General features: G+C 38.9%; 1 protein-coding gene across 1 annotated transcript in view; it reads left to right on the plus strand.

Moving 5' to 3' along the window:
- KCND2 (potassium voltage-gated channel subfamily D member 2) overlaps nucleotides 1-18,245 on the plus strand; it is a 549,283-nt gene that overhangs the window by 519,374 nt on the left and 11,664 nt on the right. Inside the window, exon 2 of the mRNA XM_068973099.1 lies at nucleotides 15,374-15,536. Coding sequence (XP_068829200.1) covers nucleotides 15,374-15,536 — 163 coding nt within the window. The remainder of the gene's footprint in view (nucleotides 1-15,373; nucleotides 15,537-18,245) is intronic.

The raw sequence follows: 18,245 nt of genomic DNA on the forward strand, positions 1-18,245 counted from the left end.
TGGAGGGGAAAAGCCCTAGCTTCCAGTTGGATTTTGCCTTTTATCAGCCTGACCCTCTTTGTGCGTGCTAAGTCTCTTCAGTTGTGTCCAACTCTCTGCAACGCTATGGACTGTAGCCCACCAGGCTCTTCTGTCCATGGGATTCTCCAGGCAAAAATACTGGAATGGATTACCATGCTCTCCTCCAGGGGATCTTCTTGACCCAGGGATTGAACCTGTATCTCTTATGTCTCCTGCATTGACAGGAGGGTTTGTTACCACTAGCATCACCTGGGAAGCCCTAGCTAGACCCCCTTATTGTTGTTCAGTTGCCAGGTTGTGTCTGACTCTTCACAACCTCATGGACTGCAGCACACCAGGATCCTTTGTCCCTCACCATCTCCCGGAGTTTGCTCAAGTTCATTTCCAGTGCATTGGTGATGCCATCCAACCATCTCATCCTCTATTGTCCTCTTCTCCTTCTGCCTTCAATCTTTCCCAGAACCTAGTGGGCTTCATTTCCCAGGCTGGCTTGTGATCTGATGTTCTGCAGGGTTGTCCAACGGGAGATTGGAAGGGGATGGAAGAAGAGTCAGGTTTCCTTCTTTGCATCTTCTGAGGCAGCAGCTAACCCTCTTCAGTGGCTCTTTCTTCTCAGAGGCCCTAAGGACCCAGCTTCCATCAGGAATTTGCTCTTGAGGTTAGCAAGCTTTCTCTTCCTTTGCCCCTGGATCAGGAAGATCCCCTGGAAAATGAATGTCTTCCAGCTGCTACCACCCCCTGGGTTAACCTGTAGTCCTGTCTCTGCAAATCCACCAACCCACCCTAACGCACCCCCATTGTCTGCCCCCCCACCATGAAAATAATTCCGTTCATTAAGTCCATTCTCTTGTAAATACTTGAGGTGGTTTCTGTTTTCCTGTGTAGGCCTTAATACAAACGATAGTATTTTAAAAGTAAGATATTGTGCCTATAATCTAATCTCATTTCCAGAAAATTAACTAGATAGGAAATGCAAAGAGATGTAAGAAAATTATTAATATGCTTGGAATGTGGGATATATTCTGGAATTTTTAAACTTTAATTTCTAGTTTTAACTTATTTTTACATAATTTGTTTCCTCTTTTCCTTAAAATGAAACCTCAGGCAAATAATATTTTATAGAATTTCTTCTTAGTTTGTTTATGTTTTAACAGGTGCAACTTTTTGTTTCATTTTAAATTGTTTAAGCTAGATCCTATCAGAATGCAAACACAGGTGAATTTTCATACTGAAATCTGACCAGTTAGGACTATAGAGGTAGAGACATGTGTTTATTTAAGACCCTTCATTTGTGTTTATTCAGAATAGGCCTTAACTTACGTAAGTAGTAGAAAAAAGTGTTCATTTATACAAATGAGCTTACATACAAAACAGAAAGAGACTCACAGGCTTAGAGACGAACTTATGATTCCTGAGGGGGAGGAAGGATGGGGTAAAGAAATAGAGAGTTTGGGATGGACATGTACACCCTGCTGTATTTGAAATGGATAACCAACAAGGACCTACTTTATAACACATGGAACTCTGCTCAATATTATATGGCAGCCTAGATGGGAGAGGGGTTTGGGGGAGAATGACATGTATATGTATGGCTGAGTCCCTTCCCTGTTCACCTGAAACTGTTACCACATTGTTAATTGGCTATAGTCCAATACAAAATACAAAATTTAAAAAAGGTCTAAGTTATATTACTGGATACAAGCTTTTTTCCCCTCTGCCTATTATATAGATAAAACATAAAAGTTTTAACATGTAGCAGTGTGCCAGTGGACTTGATTAGACTTGAAACATATCTAATAATTAACTTATAGCAATTTTTCACCATCTAAGTTTTTTAAAAGGATGATTGTGTAATGAGGAGTGGGTGTTTAGTATTTTGGGGAAACATGTAAGTACTATTTCCTTATCAAGGTCATTAAATGACATAAAGCAGAACTTCTTAAATTTGCTGTATATACAACTTAGGCAATTAATTATAAATTTTAAAATTTACTGTTAAAAGAAAAAAGGACGATTTCATCAATGCTTTACTATCCTAAGAAGACGTGAAAGAGTCTGAACACAAAATGAATATAGTATCTTCATTCAATTGTAGGAAATAACTTTGCTTCACATTGAACAGAACAGAATTGTTCTCCAAAAGCATCTCTAATGTAAATATAGGTCTTTGGAGTCTCATCAAAAACAAAGTTTGTTTAAGGATATAGAAACTTTCTAGGTTAAACTGAAGGCCAGAAATGCCTGGCTGTCTTTGGGAGGTTAAATCACAGCTCCTCCAGTCTCACTTCCTTTTGTATTTAAACAGCTGTGACTATTTACATGAGGCATAATTGCATTAAATCATTTATGCTTAAAGAATATTGAAATTTTTAACAGGAAAGAAGTAGCTTCCATGGTCAGTGACCAGGCTGAGTGATGCATAGATAGGGAAGTTACAAGACAGGCATCCAACCTGGCTGTATGACTTGGAGAAACTACTCTGTGTTGATGAGCTCCAAACTGAATTCTCCCCTTCCCTATAAGACAGGAGAAGCCCAGCCTCTGCCCAAGGTCAGCCGAGTGAGGGGTGCCAGGTCATTCCTGGTATTGCCTTTAGATCATACAGACAAAATGTGCCCCCCTTCCCCAAATTCACATGTTAAATCCTAACACGCAGTGGGATGGTATTTGGAGGTGGGGCCTTTGAGAGGTGATTAGGTCATAAGGGTGGAGCCCTCATGAACAGGATTAGTGCCCCAAAGAGCTCCTTCCCTCCTGCTGCCTGGTCCTCACAAAAGGCAAAAGAACAGCCATCAGTGACCTAGGAGGTGGGTTCTCACCAGACACTAAAGGTGTCAGCATCTTGACCTTGGACTGCCCAGCCTCTAGATGGCAGAAGTAACACAACTTGTGTTTGCAGCATCACCATTTCCTGAGATGCTGCAGCTGCCAAAGCAGAACCTAACTCCCTAAACACGCCTTATCTCCAGTATAGTTAGAACTATGTGCCTTCTTTTCTGTAAAATTTAAGAACTAGATAATATATGGTAAAATTATTAAGCCTTCCTGGGCAGAATTAGAAACAAGAGATGTGTTAGGTCATTACTGGATAATCTGTAAGTAAATTTTTAAGTATGGCTCAAAATAAAATATGTAAATACTTGAAGACATCTCAAAGGTACCTTGAAGCCGATAACAGCTAACAGGTCTTAGACTATAAACTCAGGTGGAAAACAATAAAAACTTTCACAATAAACATCTTCACTTCATGCTTTTATTTTGCCCAACTGAATTCTCCTCTAAGACTTATGCTTCAAGCAAACTCCTGGAGACCAACTGCTCCTTCTTCCCATGACAAAGGCACTTAGGAGTCTTTGAATGGATTGTAAATAGTGAATAATTTTAGTGGTGTTAGAGATCAGTGGCTGGTTATAAGAAAACAGACTTAAGGAGCAGAACTGTCAAAATGGCATTGGGATTTGTCTCCTTGGGTGGCAGCCTGCAGTGTAGCAGCAGTGACTTGGAAATAGGAACAGTGGGGCGCTTCCTCCAACAGATTTACCTTTCAAAAGACAGGAAGGGATGGAAGCAAGAGCAGCAGGTAACTGAAGAAAGTTCCCAGTGTGAGGGTACCTCTGACAGTGTTAAAGATGAAACTCCTTGGGATGCACAACCAGAACACGCAAAACTATGAAAACTGGTAACAGCAGCCCACAGCCAAAATGATCAGGTATTCACTGGGACCCTGACTCTGCTTGAAGTATTAACTGTCTTCTGATGGAAGACAAGCCTATCTGCTCCAGTACACTCCCAGGGCGTAAGCAGATAGACCTTGTTAAGAAAAATGGGCACCAAACAATGACATTTTCAGAGAACTGATAATGCTCACTATCTAAGATTAGCAGCAGTCTCAAGTAGAACACAAAGATATGGAAAGACTCAGCCATCTCCTAGGGTGACATGTGAGATTCAGAGAAGCATGAGTCATATTTGTTCAAATTGTTGGGCACTTGAGGATTGCAAAATCTGTCAAATTTGAGAGGGTTTGTGTTTTGAAATTCTGGCTGGATAAATGTTGGTTAAGCGTGTGACAATGGAAACTGGGTAGGAACTGAAAAGTGTCAGGTCTCTTGACTTCTCTGTTCATGTAAAATCATGTAAGTTAAAAATAATTCCTCTGGGTATAAAAAGTAAGGTTAATTGACAGGGTAGAACTAGGTTATTCTGGGCACATCATATAAGTATCTGAAGAGGAATTTAGACAAATTGAGGAGATGAGTTGGTGCTGGGTCTGGAGAAGAAAAGGAAATCTGGTTAAGAGAAAATAAGAGCAGGAGATGTATACTCGCCTTCACTCCCTCCCATTATTTATTGTTTACCATCAGGCTCTCCCTGGAGGATTTATTTAAACCATAAACATTTATTGAGTTTCAACTACTTGCTCAGCTCTCGGACAAGGTCTGCGCTAAACTGGGTTTATAATGATGACGTGATCCTTGACCTATTGGGCCTCCTAGTTTAGTGAGAGAAAAAAGACCTGTACAAAACTAATTGTGCTTTACTAATTGCAAGCAGCATGGGAGGCATCTGAGAGAGAGGATATTACTTTTATTGGACAGAGAGAAACTTGTCAAGAAATTCTTCAAATAAGAATTGATGCTAGAGCTTTATCACTGAAAATTAGGAGTCCACCCAAAGGATTTATGCAAAGGGGAGTATTCTAGAAATAACAATATATACAAAGGATAGAAGAATGGAAGGATTCCTCTAGTACATTCCTAGTACATTTCAGTAATACGAAGTTATTTGCTCCAGTTACAATATAAGGTTTGTGGGGGTAAGCAGTGGAGGATGGGATGAGAGAGTCATGAAGAACTGGGTGTATCGTGCTAAGAAGCCGGAGCTTTTTCCTGCAGGTGATGGAGAGACAATGAAGGCTTTCATGCAGGAGAATGACATGATCAGACTCTGAGATATGTGAGAGTGAAAGGATAGCTCCTGGCAACAAAGACTAGGCTCCAAAAGCAGGAGAAAGTATTTCCGGTGGTCCCACAGCTGGGCAAGCCAGCTCCAGGTGTTTTGTTTTGTTTTGTTTTTCTATATGCATGCTCACAATAATCAATGGTACATATATTTTCATAGCTTTTTTAAAAAGAAAGAATAAAGTATGAGAAAGTGGGCTCTGACAAGAATTCTTTGAAAGCTAAAAAAAAATGTTCTTTAAAGATTTGTAAAGGCTTTTACTAATGATACTCACTTGAGTAACAAATGTTTTATCAGTATACTGGGTCATAATCATATGCTTTATTTGTAGCCTTTAAAGTCTCATTTGATCATATAATAGGCTAAAAACAAGAGAAAACAAAAGAAGTCAGAAAAAAAAAATTGTGTTTGAAAGAGGCACAAGCTGGAGAAAGGGTTAGTAAGCTGAAATCTCATGTTGAGAGCTTAGTGCATAAGTGGGAATAAATGTGCTAAAAGAATCTCCTTCATCTCCTCAGTTTTTCCCTTTAATTTCCAAACCTGGTCCTTTAATTTCCCCTAATTTTTTCACTAAAAGTCTTGGTTAAAGGGCTTCTTATTGAAAATAATACTTTTGTGATATCTCACATTACAGAAATTTACTTCTCTTTCTACAAGAAATAGAACATGCTGTCAGAATTCTGGTCCCTCTTTTTGGAAGCACCTTAAAAATAGATAATCAATGAAACTGGTAAGGTTTTTGTCTTGTTCAACTATTTCCAGAGGAATAAAATGCCCAAGATATATCCTAAATATTGAATATGTGTAGGCAAAGATAAGGAATCGGTACAGGCAATTTACTGGAAATACTTCTCTCTCTTTCCCTCAGTTTGTGAAAACCAAAAAAGATCCTGGCTTCTAAACTTTCATTTAGGTTTTTATGCCCCCTAGTGGATATGTGGTATTTCTGCAGCTGTAAAACTGCTGTGATTTTTACAGCATTTCCTTTGTGCAGTGGGTGTTCAAATTGCTTACACTGACAACTGATATGCCCTTAAATAATCATATTATAAATTTTGAACATTATTTTGAACACTCCACTTGTGATAATTCTATAAAAGCTCCAAAAACTTTCAGTAAAATGCCTATGAAGACTGAGACTATCATGGAGTTCCCTGACCCATCTGAATTTTATCCATGAGTTCCTTAAGAATCCATGGACTCCTGGCTAGGAACCTCTAGGAAAGGGAGTGTGGAGTTCCTCTAGCTGACCCCTTCACTTAGAATGCTAAGATTATTAATGTTGTAAACAGTAGAAAAAGAAAAAAGAAAAATACGCTTTTTAAAAATAGCTCAAAATTTTGGCTTCAATTTAAGAAACAAGAGAGTACACAGATTACTTGAAATAACTATATATGTTAGATAATCCAAAAAAATGTTAAACTTTCAACACAGCTAGGATAGTATAGTGATTGATCCTACAGGAAGAGAGGTGGAAACAAAATCAAGGCAGCTCTTTTTAGGCAAACATTGATTTTAACATATCAAAGAGAAATCTGTCTATTGTCAAAGTAATACCAGGACCCCTCTGGCAAACAAGTTCTGTACCATAAGCAGGTGTTATATAGTAACACTTTTTTTTTTTAAAGCTGTTTGCTATTTGCAAACACTGCAGCTACCATAAAAATTATCCATCAAACTGTGATCCTTCTAGAATAATAAGTTGATGGCAGAAAAATTCATGAATAACATAGCTACTGAGACCCTAACGGGTTGAATTATTAGTTGAGAAGTGATCCAGCTTCCAGGTCAGAAGAAGTTATTTCTCAGTCTACTCTGAAGAGCAGTCAGATCTAGGAAAAAAATTCAGACACAAAATCAGTAATTACAACACACATACACACATATGTACATACACAAACACACGTATGCGCATACGCACACATCAGCTAACTGCTTTCACCAGGATGTTGTTATACATATTACTTATATTCCTCTAATTATTTTGTTACACATCTTAATCCATATGGGGTATTATAACAAAATATCACAGATTAGGTAGTTTATAAGCAACAGATAGTTTTTCTCAAGAGTCCTGGAAACTGAGAAATCCAAGATTATGGTGCCAGCAGATTCTTTGTGATGGTCAGTGAGCTCCATTTCCTGGTTCACAGACAGCCCTTCTTTCTGTATCGTCACAAATCGGTTGGACTAGGGAGCTTTGTGGGATCTCTTTTTATACAAGTATGAAGCCCGTTCATGAGAGCCTTACCCTCATGACCTAATTATCTCTCAAATGCCCCCCTCCTAACACCATCACAGGGGGCATTAGGATGTCAACTTATGAATTATGTGTGGGGATAGGGAGGCATTCAAATATATCAATCGTAGCAGGTATCTATTTTTCAGATGCTTCCCTGATAGCTCACTGGTAAAAAATCTGCCTGCCAGTGCAGGAAATTCAGTCAGGAAGATTCCCTAGAAAAGGAAATGGCAGCCCACTCCAATTTTTTTACCAGAGAAATCCGATGGACAGAGGAGCCTTGCGGGCTACAGTACATGGGGTTGCAAAAGAATTGGACATGATTTAGCAACTAAACAACAACAACATTTTTCAGATACTTGTATCCCCCAATCCTGATTTATGTCTCATATGAAATTGTTAGGTGTTTTACTCTAACATAGTAAAATACAGTCTTTATTGAACTAGCACCTGCCCTATACAACATACAGGATGTTCTGGACTTCAGTGCAGCTGCACAGAGTCCATTCACTCTGTCTCTGATAACTAGCAATTTAAGACTTTTTCATTATAAAAAAGAAAAAAGGAGACTGGGTTTGAATTACAGTAAGCATCAAGGTTTATTTTCAAATCAGCATTTCCTTCCTGTTATATGAAGATCTGTTCTACCTTTATAATTATTCACAAAATTCCTGGGTTTTGTTTTCTTTCTTGTTATCCATGGGAAAGAGTTTCACAGATGGAAAGTCATGCCTTTGCTGGGGAGGTTTGCCTTATATAACATTTCTTCTTTATCCAATAAGCCTACATTTATACTCTCCAAATGAAAAGAGAAGAAAAAAATAGAAGCTATATGAATAGGACTAGGAAGCTAGCAGTATTGTATTCGCACTGTGTAAAAAATATTCAAGGAAATTGTTCTCCATTTGAGATCTAAATGTATTTAGTCATCTGATTTCTGGAGAAATGCCAAAAATAGAAAGTTTGAGTAGATATTAGTAAAATTTGGTTTGCAATGTATTATGATTAAAAATTATGCACTTTCCCATCTATTTCAGTATTACTTGATAAATTGGAAAGATAAATGGACAAAGGATAGATGATATATTCATTTGATTGTCTTAGTTAAAAACATTTACCACTATTTGATTGTCTGTGTTAACAAGATTTACCACTTTTTTGGCATTGAGTGCATTCCAGAATTCAAGTACTTAGCATGAAAGTTTTGGATAATATTTGAGGTTAAAATCTTCAAGAACCAATGACTGAAACTATTCTTGAGAAATTGGTCCTCCACTCAATATGATCTTTCACATATGGCAAAATATTTAATTTTAACCAAGTATTCTAGGGGGCAGTAAGTACATGTTTAGAATTAACATTTTATGTGCATAATACCCCTATATTGTACTTTTTAACTGATATAAGGAGGAAAGGGAGCAATAAACATAAAGTTTGGCGGATGTTCAGGGTGAAAAAGGAGCAGAAAGAACCTACAGTGACTCTGTATGGTAAATGTAGGAGAAAGAAGGGAAAGTTAGAAGAAAGAGAGGAAAGCAGATGTATGAGGAAAGCTTCCCTTCCGTTAACAAAGTTCAAGTCTGCTCATTTTTCATTGTGTAAAACTTATTGATAGTTTTTCTTTCATATGATGCTATTCTCTCCACTGTTTTCTTCTTTCTTACTTGACTTTAGAGGCCTCTTATAGTCTTTGAATCAGTTTTATTTACATATAGAAAAAAAATGTCTCTGTGGAAACAAAAACACATCTACGTAATCTTCTAATGTAACTGTTTTAGGAAAATGGATTTTTGAAGACTTGAGACCTAATATTAAAATCCAAAGAAGACAAGAAAGAATAGAATATATAATACCACTGGGCTTAGCATAAATGTAAACATCAGGAGTTGGACAAAGTGAGATGTGTTTTTATATGATAAAAAATAAAATACCAACCGTTATACAAGTTGCCTAGGATAAGAATAATCATTAAAAGATGGGCAGGATTGTAGGCAATATATAAACTTTAAAATGATCATTTAGCCACTATAAGTGTCACCTCTCATAAGGAAGCTTTCTCTGCTAAGCCTTTCTTCCACTGGATTTCAAAGAGATGACTCCTGAGGTCTGTAATGCTGTTTCGCTTCTTAGTAAGAGTTGGAATTCGAATACTCTAGTAGGAATAGGAACGAAGGAAAGCAGCTGGTTTTGCTAGCAAGCTGTTTCCCATCCCTACGAGATTCTATGCCCAATTACAAGTTTGCAGATAAAAATTACCTGTTTCAACTCTCAAGGTCATTCCCAAGTGAGCATGCGTGCTAAGTCACTTCAGTCATGTCCGACTCTTTGAGACCCTATGGACTGTAGCCCACCAGGCTCCTCTGACCATGGGAGTCTCCAGGCAAGAATACCAGAGTGGGCTACCATGCCCTCCTCCAGGGGCTCATCCCAACCCAGGGATCAAATCCAGGTCTCTTAGGTCTCCTGCACTGGCAGATGGGTTCTTTACCAATAACACCACCTGGGAACCCCTTCCCAAGGGAGAAGAGAAACCAAACGGGCAATATAAGAATATATACAAATCATACTGTGCCTTTTCCATAATCTCCAACATAGTCAAGCTAATGAAATGTGCTTTGGATATTAAAAATATCAACAGCAGTTTAATTGTAAAAAGGAGAGAGGGGTAGGGAGTAGAACAGACAGAAAAGTACATTTAGTGCCAAAGGGTGTGTGGAAGGAGGCAGCCGGTGTTCCTTTGGGATCACCCAAGCCCTGTGCTGCCCTTACACACATAATCACAAGGCTGCTTGGTCTGAATATCCTGCCCCTTCTGCTTTCTTGTGCTTTCACCATCTTCCATGGCCTTTAGGATCATCCTAATTTTCTTTGTTTTTATTGATTTTTGGTCCCACTGGATCTTCGCTGCTGCTCATGGGCTTTCTCTGGTTGCGGCATCTGGGGGCTACTATTTGTTGCGGTGCACACACTCCTCATTGTGGTGGCTTCTCTGGGAGCACGGGCTGTAAAGCCCTGTTGGGCTCAGTAGTTGAGCACATGAGCTTAGTTGTCCCTGAGCATATGGAATCTTCCCAGACCAGGGATTGAACCCATGTCCCCTGCATTGCCAAGCAGATTCTTAACCACTGGACCACCAGGGAAGTTCCATCCTAATTTTCTATTATGTGGGAAAGATCTGTCTTTCCACCCAGGAGTAAAACATTGAGAGGTGTTCCCACCAATGAAGATTTTGTTCTCTCTGCCTCTTCCCACATAATCATAGCACACTGGCCAGTCATCTCAAGCATTCACTTATGCTTTCTTGACTATAAAGTAAATTTGGATTTAAAAACAAATATGACAAAGGTAAATAATAGATATACCTGTATTTGATGCAGATTAGCAGAGCTTTGTGGCATTAAACCACCCCTTTTGTGTCTATTACCTCTTTTCCCTTATGCATCCTTCTAGATGGGAATTTTTTGCTAACTTTCAGCAAGCTGGCTCATACCCTTACTTTTCCCCCTTTTGTTACAGTACAAACAAGATATTTCACTTTACCCATCTTTTCCCTCTGAGTAGTAAGTTCACTTTCTGCTGTATCTATTCAAATTATAATCTCTATTTATATTCAAAAAGGATTTGCAGTGGTTATTTTTCTAGTTGAATCCCAGGCACCTCATCAAAAGTTTCTTTCCCATGGAAACCTACTTTATCAATTGGCCCAGCATCTCTTTGACTGAATCCCATAGAATCTATTTTCTCCCTTCTTTTAGGTGCAGCCTTTCTGACAGCATGATGACCCCCACCTCTCTCACCACCATCAGCTGCCAACTGAGTTTACTAACCTCCGCTCTTCTTAACATCTTACTTAGCTTTGGGTTCAGTCAGCCCTTTATTTTTTTCTAATAATCACAAGTATGCCGGCCTTGCCTACAGGATGATATAATGAGCCTACAATTTTAAAAGCTAGTTAAGAAATAGTAATTTTAAAAAATCTCAGAGAGGCAGGAAAAAGTATATGATGGATTCATTTAGTTATTTTACTTACATTTGCAAAGGTTTACTTTAATTACATGGACTTAATCTGTATCTTCTCTGGCTATAACAAATAGTTGGGTTTTTATTTACTTTCTCTTCTGAGAGACTTTTGAGATCTTAATTGCTAAACATTAAAATCAAATGTCTGTTTTGAAAAGCTGCTTTTATGTATGCACATACATATGAAGGGGATATGTGTTAAAGACTTCTTCAGAGCCCACGCATAGTCAGTGCAAAAGGAAAGATATTTATAAACCATGGCTGGGTACTCAATGTGATCTGTGGCAAATATGGTATAAAAAGTTGATCTTCCACTGATATATCTTTATGGCAAGAAAGACCCCAAGCCTTTTATGCTCACCATCTAAATTCGCTTAGTTTTGATTGTTTCCTCACTAACATCATTTTCATATTCTGAGTTAGCTTCTCTGATGGACTATGGAAAGAGGTCCTGTTTCACATGGATGCAGCCTGTTTCAAGTTCTTGGGCTGGGTTGTTGTTGTTGTTTTTAATGTAAATCAATTTTGTTGTTTTGATGCCAAAACCGGGTAGGAATTTCAGTTACAGTAAATTAGCTCAACTACTGATCAAATATGGACAAGAGTGAATCACTGGGCCTTCAAAGCAAAAGAACAGAGCCTGGAATAGGGTCACCAAATGTGGTGCTGGTTAGTATAGCCTGTTGTCACTCTCAGCAGCCTGTCCCGAGCCAGTTCTGCAATTTCCATCTCCGTGTATATATGTCTTAGTCACTCAGTCATGTCCGACTCTTTGCAATCCATGGACTGTAGCCCCTCAGACTCCTCCATCCATGGAATTCTCAGGGAAGAATAATGGAATGGGTTGCCATTCCCTTCTCCAAGGTATCTTCCTGGCCAAAGGATTGAACCTAGGTCTCCTGCATTGCAGGCAGATTCTTTATCATCTGAGCTACCGTGCCGCTGCTGCTGCTGCTAAGTCGCTTCAGTCGTGTCCGACTCTGTGCGACCCCATAGATGGCAGCCCACCAGGCTCCCCTACCAAGCTCCTCCATCCATGGGATTTTCCAGGCAAGAGTACTGGAGTGGGGTGCCATTGCCTTCTCCGCTGAGCTACCATATTGACATATAAATTTCCAAAACACAGTGTTAATTAGAATGACGTGTCCTAGATCACTCTTCAAGTTAGAGTATCCCCAAGTACTCCCAAATTCCTTGAGTCTGGATTCCAATATCTGTGCCTTGTTTCTAAACTCAGTGCCTTGAGCACCCCAAAGCCCTGAAGCGAGCAAGGAGTAGTTGGCACTTCAAAGGTGCAGCCGGGTAACTTCTGCAATGCTATAACAGATCTCCTTCTTGAAATAGAATGTTTCGTGTCACTTATATCTCAATAAAACTGCATATATTAAATCGATAGGTTGTACACCTGAAACTAATATAGTGTTGCATATCACCTGAAAGTGAAGTCAAAGTCACTCAGTCGTGTCTGACTCTTTGCAACCCCATGGACTGTAGCCTGCCAGACTCCTCCAGCCATGGGCTTTTCCAGGCAAGAATACTGGAGTGGGTTGCCATTTCCTTCTTCTAGGAGATTTTCCCAACCCAGGGTTTGGACCCGTGTCTCCCTCATTGGAGGCAGACTCTCTACCATCTGAGCCACCAGAGAATCCCTAATACCAGGCATATCACCTATATTTAAAAAAATAAAAAAAATTAAAAAAAAAAACCTCCTTGTCCCCTTCCCCAGCAATGAACTCTTAGAAAAACTCTACATCAATAAGGTGGTGGAAACATATTCGTTTAAGTAATATTTATGAAGAACTTTCTGTGTGCTAGTGAGATACAAAATAGAATAACTGCATTTCATCAAGGTTATATTCTCATGTCAGCAGAGTATGTGGGGAGCCAAGGGAATTGTTTCACATTAACAAATTAGAAAGTTTCATGTGTTAATAAGTCCTTTAAAGGTAATCAAATGGGAAGATGTTTTAGAGAAAGACTTAGGGGAAAGAATAATACTGCTATGGGGAACGTGGCCAGAAAATAACTTCTGGAAGGGGAACATTTAAGTCTCAACCTGCATAATGATGATCTAGGGGCTGCCCATGTGATAGGAAGTCAGATGGCCAATGTGGCTGGAAGATGGGGAGCTGGATGGAAGACAGTGTGAAATATAGCCAGAAACTAACTGAAGGATGTAGGCCTTTGGAGACAAAAGTAGGAACCTGGGTTTATTCTAGTTCCAAGTTTACTAGAAGGTTTAAATAAAGTAGCAGCAGCCCAAATTCTGTTTTTAAAGCCATAACCCTGGCTGCTATGTTGGTGTGAATTGTAACTTGTAATGGGGCAGATGTAGAAAAGAGAATTCAAGTGAGAAGTGGTATCCCTGGCTCTGGCTGAGGAAAGAGACCCAAATGGAATATAATTTGGTTTGGTCAGAGTCACCAAGGCTAGCTGAGTAATGAGACACATGGACTGAGGATAGGGTGGTTTTTTCAGTGTTGATATGAGCAACTGGGTGGTTTGTGGTTCCATTTAACTAGAAATGGTAGATTGCAAAGGAACAGGTTTGAAGGAGCTAGAGGAATCTAGGGAAATAAGAGTTCCTTTTTGGCTAATTTAAGCCTTAATGGGCTCTTAAACATCTAGTGGTAGGAATCATCAGAGCAGAAACGACTGAGGAGATGAGTCTGATTTTCAAGACAAACATCAGAGATATCAATGTAAATTAGTGTGTCAGTAGTATATAGACAACAAATATGATTCCAGGAAATCTTGGAATCTGCCTGCAATGCAGGAGATCCCAGGTCAATTCCTGGGTCAAGAAGATCCGCTAGAGAAGGGATAGGTTACCCACTCCAGTATTCTGGCCTGGAGAATTCCATGGACTGTATAGTCCATGGGGTCACAAAGAGTCAGACCCGACTGAGCAACTTTCACTTTCAAAGTACAGATAGTTCAAGCTATGGGATTGGATAAAATCACATAGGAAGAGGGTTAATACTGAGATGATAAGAGCCTGAGACTGACATTACCCTAAGATTTAGAAATCAGATAAGAGAAAAGGAGGGGCCAGAAAAGAAGATGGAAAAGCAGCAGCCAATGAGGTAGAAGGCCATAAGGGAATTCACCAACCCTGAAGATGATAGAACGTATTTTAACGAAAGAGAAAACCCGTCAAACATAAATAAGAGACTAAGTAAGATAATCATGGAGAAATGGTCATTGGATTTCATAAATGAAGAATGGCACCTTGGAGAGTTCAAGGTTGTTTTTTTTTTTACTTCATACAAGGCAACTTTATTTTTTATTTATTAAAATTTTAATTTTACTTTATTTTACTTTATAATACTGTGTTGGTTTTGCCATACCTTGACATGAATCCACCATAGGTGTACATGCGATCCCAAACATGAACCCCCCTCAAGACATTATTATATCTGATGAAAGGAATGTGATGTACCACTTTTTCTATTTAAATTTCATAACCAGTCCAATGTAGAAAAAAAAATTAAGTGGAAAAGAGTGTTATCTAGACTATAGCATTCAGCATGGAAATAGTGACTATAAATAAATGTAAAGAACAATGCCATGTAATGTAAAGGACAAATCGAATAGCTCTCATTACATCATCTGGCTTAAAATATTTTAAGCAGTTAAAATAAGTTTCTAATTTATTAGAAAGTAAAGCAATTTCTAAATGTTAGAATCCACTTCTGCAAGGTCAAAAGGTAATTTTTATATTCATATATTCATAATGTCTAGATTATTGAAGTCTTAAACCATGTATGTTTTAGCCATGAAGTAGAGATGCGTGCATGCCTGCTAAGTCGCTTCAGTCTTGTCCGCTTCTTTGTGACCTGATGGACTGTAACCTGCCAGCCTCCTCTGTCCATGGGATTTCCAGGCAAGCATACTGGAGTGGATTGCCATGTCCTCCTCCAGGGGATCTTCCTGCCCCAGGGATTGAACCCATGTCTCTTATGTCTCCTGCATTGGCAGGCGGGTTCTTTACCACTATTACCACCTAGGAAGCATGAAGTAGAGATAGATTGATCCAAAAAATCACTTAACTGGAGGCTAAAAACTATGTGTAGAAGATGGAAATAACTTTCTGTGACTTAAAACAATTTTTTTTTCTATTCCAAGGTATGGTGACATGGTACCGAAAACCATAGCAGGGAAGATTTTTGGTTCCATCTGTTCACTGAGCGGAGTCTTGGTCATCGCTCTACCTGTCCCAGTGATTGTATCCAACTTCAGTCGGATCTACCACCAGAATCAACGAGCAGACAAACGAAGAGCGCAGAAGGTGAGTATTCAGTTCTGTGCAACCATGATTTAGCATCTCCCACTCTGTAAAGTGAGCTTTAAAATCCCTTACTGGCTATTCAGTGTTCTGGTTTGGGTCGATAGTTGCATCAGTCAGCACAAGCTAAATTATACTACAATAAAAAAGAACCTTAATATCTTAGTGACTTAAAAACAAGGAGTATTTCTTAATCATGCTACAGATTACTCTAGTGATAGAAACTCCATCTTAACAATGTACGTCTCCAGTCATGCAAGCAGAGGTAAAAGGACATGATGAATCACAGCCTGACTCCTAAAACTTCCTGTTGGAAGTGGGCCAAGTCACTTCCATCTCTATTGCATTAACCCAAGTAAGTCGCATAGTCACGTGTAACTTTAGAACTGGCAGAACAAGATAATCCTACTATGCAACCACAGACAAGAAGAAAGAAATATTTGGGGAATAGCACTAATGACAATAGTAAAATCAATGATAGATTCTTGGCAAATTTTGTTAGAATCAGATTTGTAGATCTGATTCATTTAGTCTCTGTCCATCAGAGTTGGTTCCAGTAGACTGGGGCTATTAAAGAGCACCAAAATATGTCTCAGATGTCCAACATAGTTGACACAGGAAGTAGGAGAAATCTGATCATTAGTAGCTGAGTTTTATTTTTGGCCCAGCACTTTACTGTTTCTCTGAACTTCATATCAATGACCTCATCCATCTCAGAGGAAACAGGTTGCATATGCATCTGTGAAATGGAGAAAACAACACCTACCTCACAATAAGATTAAGATTATATGGAAATGTATATAAATCTATATAAGCACAATATAATGCTATTTATTGGTGGCTTCCTATGTGCGAGGTATTGGCTAGATGTAGTCTTCGTAACAAGTCTAGGAGTTACTTACTATCACTCTTCGTACTCATAGATGAGAGTTCTAAACTACCCAAAATTTGAGAAATTCCAAGATTACATACCTAACAAGTTGGAAATCTCTCATTCAATCCAAGGCACCTGACTCCCAGGTTCATACACTTAAACACTATAATAGATGTCTCCCAAAAAAGTTAACTACAGGTTAGCACATATCCTCTCCCCATTCTTTGTTAAAATAATCACCTTGAGAGTCAGAGCCCTTGTTGCTTAGAAATAATTATGGAATCTTTTATAGTTTCCTTAAGGCTATGGAGCTAGATTTCCAGGATTCTTCATGGATATTGTATCATGTCCTTTAAGAATAGACTTGGGGTTTTTTTATTATCCATAAACTGCAACTAAAGTGGATGCACAGTCTAGATAGTGTGGTGTAACTCTAAAATATCATGAGAGATTCTCGTGCAGTTCATAACTGGCTTTGTAGGTAATTCTAGAACAAGGTTTTAAACATGTTTTTAAACAGTGTTGATGCCTTTAGTAAAATATAAAGTATACTTTATACTTCATACAGTATAAAGTATTGTTGTTGTTGTTGTTGTTTAGTCACTAAGTCATGTCTGCCTCTTGCAACACCATGGACTGTAGCCTGCCAGCCTCTTCTGTCCATGGCATTTCTCTGAAAAGAATACTGGAGTGGGTTGCCATTTCCTTCTCCAGGGAGTCATCCTGACCCCACAGAATGGAACCTGTGTCTCCTGCATTGTCAGGTGAATTCTTTACCACTGAGCCACCAGGGAAGCCCCATATAAAGTATAAAAATCTCATATAAAGTAACTCTTTGGAAAGTTCAAGTTAATCAGTGTGGCCACACAGCATGTTGTCCGGAGAATTTGTTTGTATCCATTGTCAGAGATCTGCTTTCTTTAGCAAGAATCACTCTTTCTGCCTTGTACTTTCTTCCTTTACAGAATCCCCCATTTTTTGGACAAGTATCTATCCTTTAGTTATTGTAGAGAATGATGATAAATAAAATTGGTAATCCAATAAACAAGGAGGAGTAGAAAAAGGCACCCTCTTGGGCAATTGTAGTCTCCTGTGAGGCACACTGTTCACAAGCAGAGATGGAGAAATTTTGTCCACAATCAGCCTCCATCATGCCTTGTCACATACCACAGCTTTGTCTCTGCCCACACACTACAATCCCTCTACTGGACACACAAGTCATTGTTTAAAATAACAGAAGTCTGGGCTTCCCTGGTGGTTCAGTGGTTAAGAGTCCTCCTGCCAATGCAGGAAGATCCCACATGCTACGGAGCAACTAAGCTCGTGCGCCACAACTGCTGAGCCTATGCTCTAGAGCCCAGGAGCGGTGACTGTTGAAGCTGGGGTGTCTCAGAGCCCGTGGTCAGCAACAAGAGAAGCCACCACAATGAGAAGCCCCAGAACTGCAACCAGAGAGTAGCCCCCACTCTCCACAACTATGGAAAAGCCCATGTGCACCAACAAAGACCCCGAACAGCTAAAAATAAATGAATAAATAAAAATTATTTAAAAACAATAACAGAAATCCAGCAAAAGCTTAGCTCTCCAGCATCCATCCATCTCCCTTCTAGAAATTTCTTCTTTAGTATGAGCTATCTATCATTCATCTTCTGAACACCAAAAGAAGAGCTACCTGCATGAAAACTGTAGGAAATACAAATCTGATTTTCAAATAAACCAATGTTCAAAATATATGTATTTTTTCCTTTGTCATCTGCAACCAGCAAGTCGATAAAGATCTTAGAATGTTTTGAAAAGCTTTTCTATCTAAATAAATTTAAAATGCATAATTAAATATG

This window comes from Capricornis sumatraensis, chromosome 5, assembly GCF_032405125.1.
Source record: "Capricornis sumatraensis isolate serow.1 chromosome 5, serow.2, whole genome shotgun sequence".
NCBI lineage: Eukaryota > Metazoa > Chordata > Mammalia > Artiodactyla > Bovidae > Capricornis > Capricornis sumatraensis.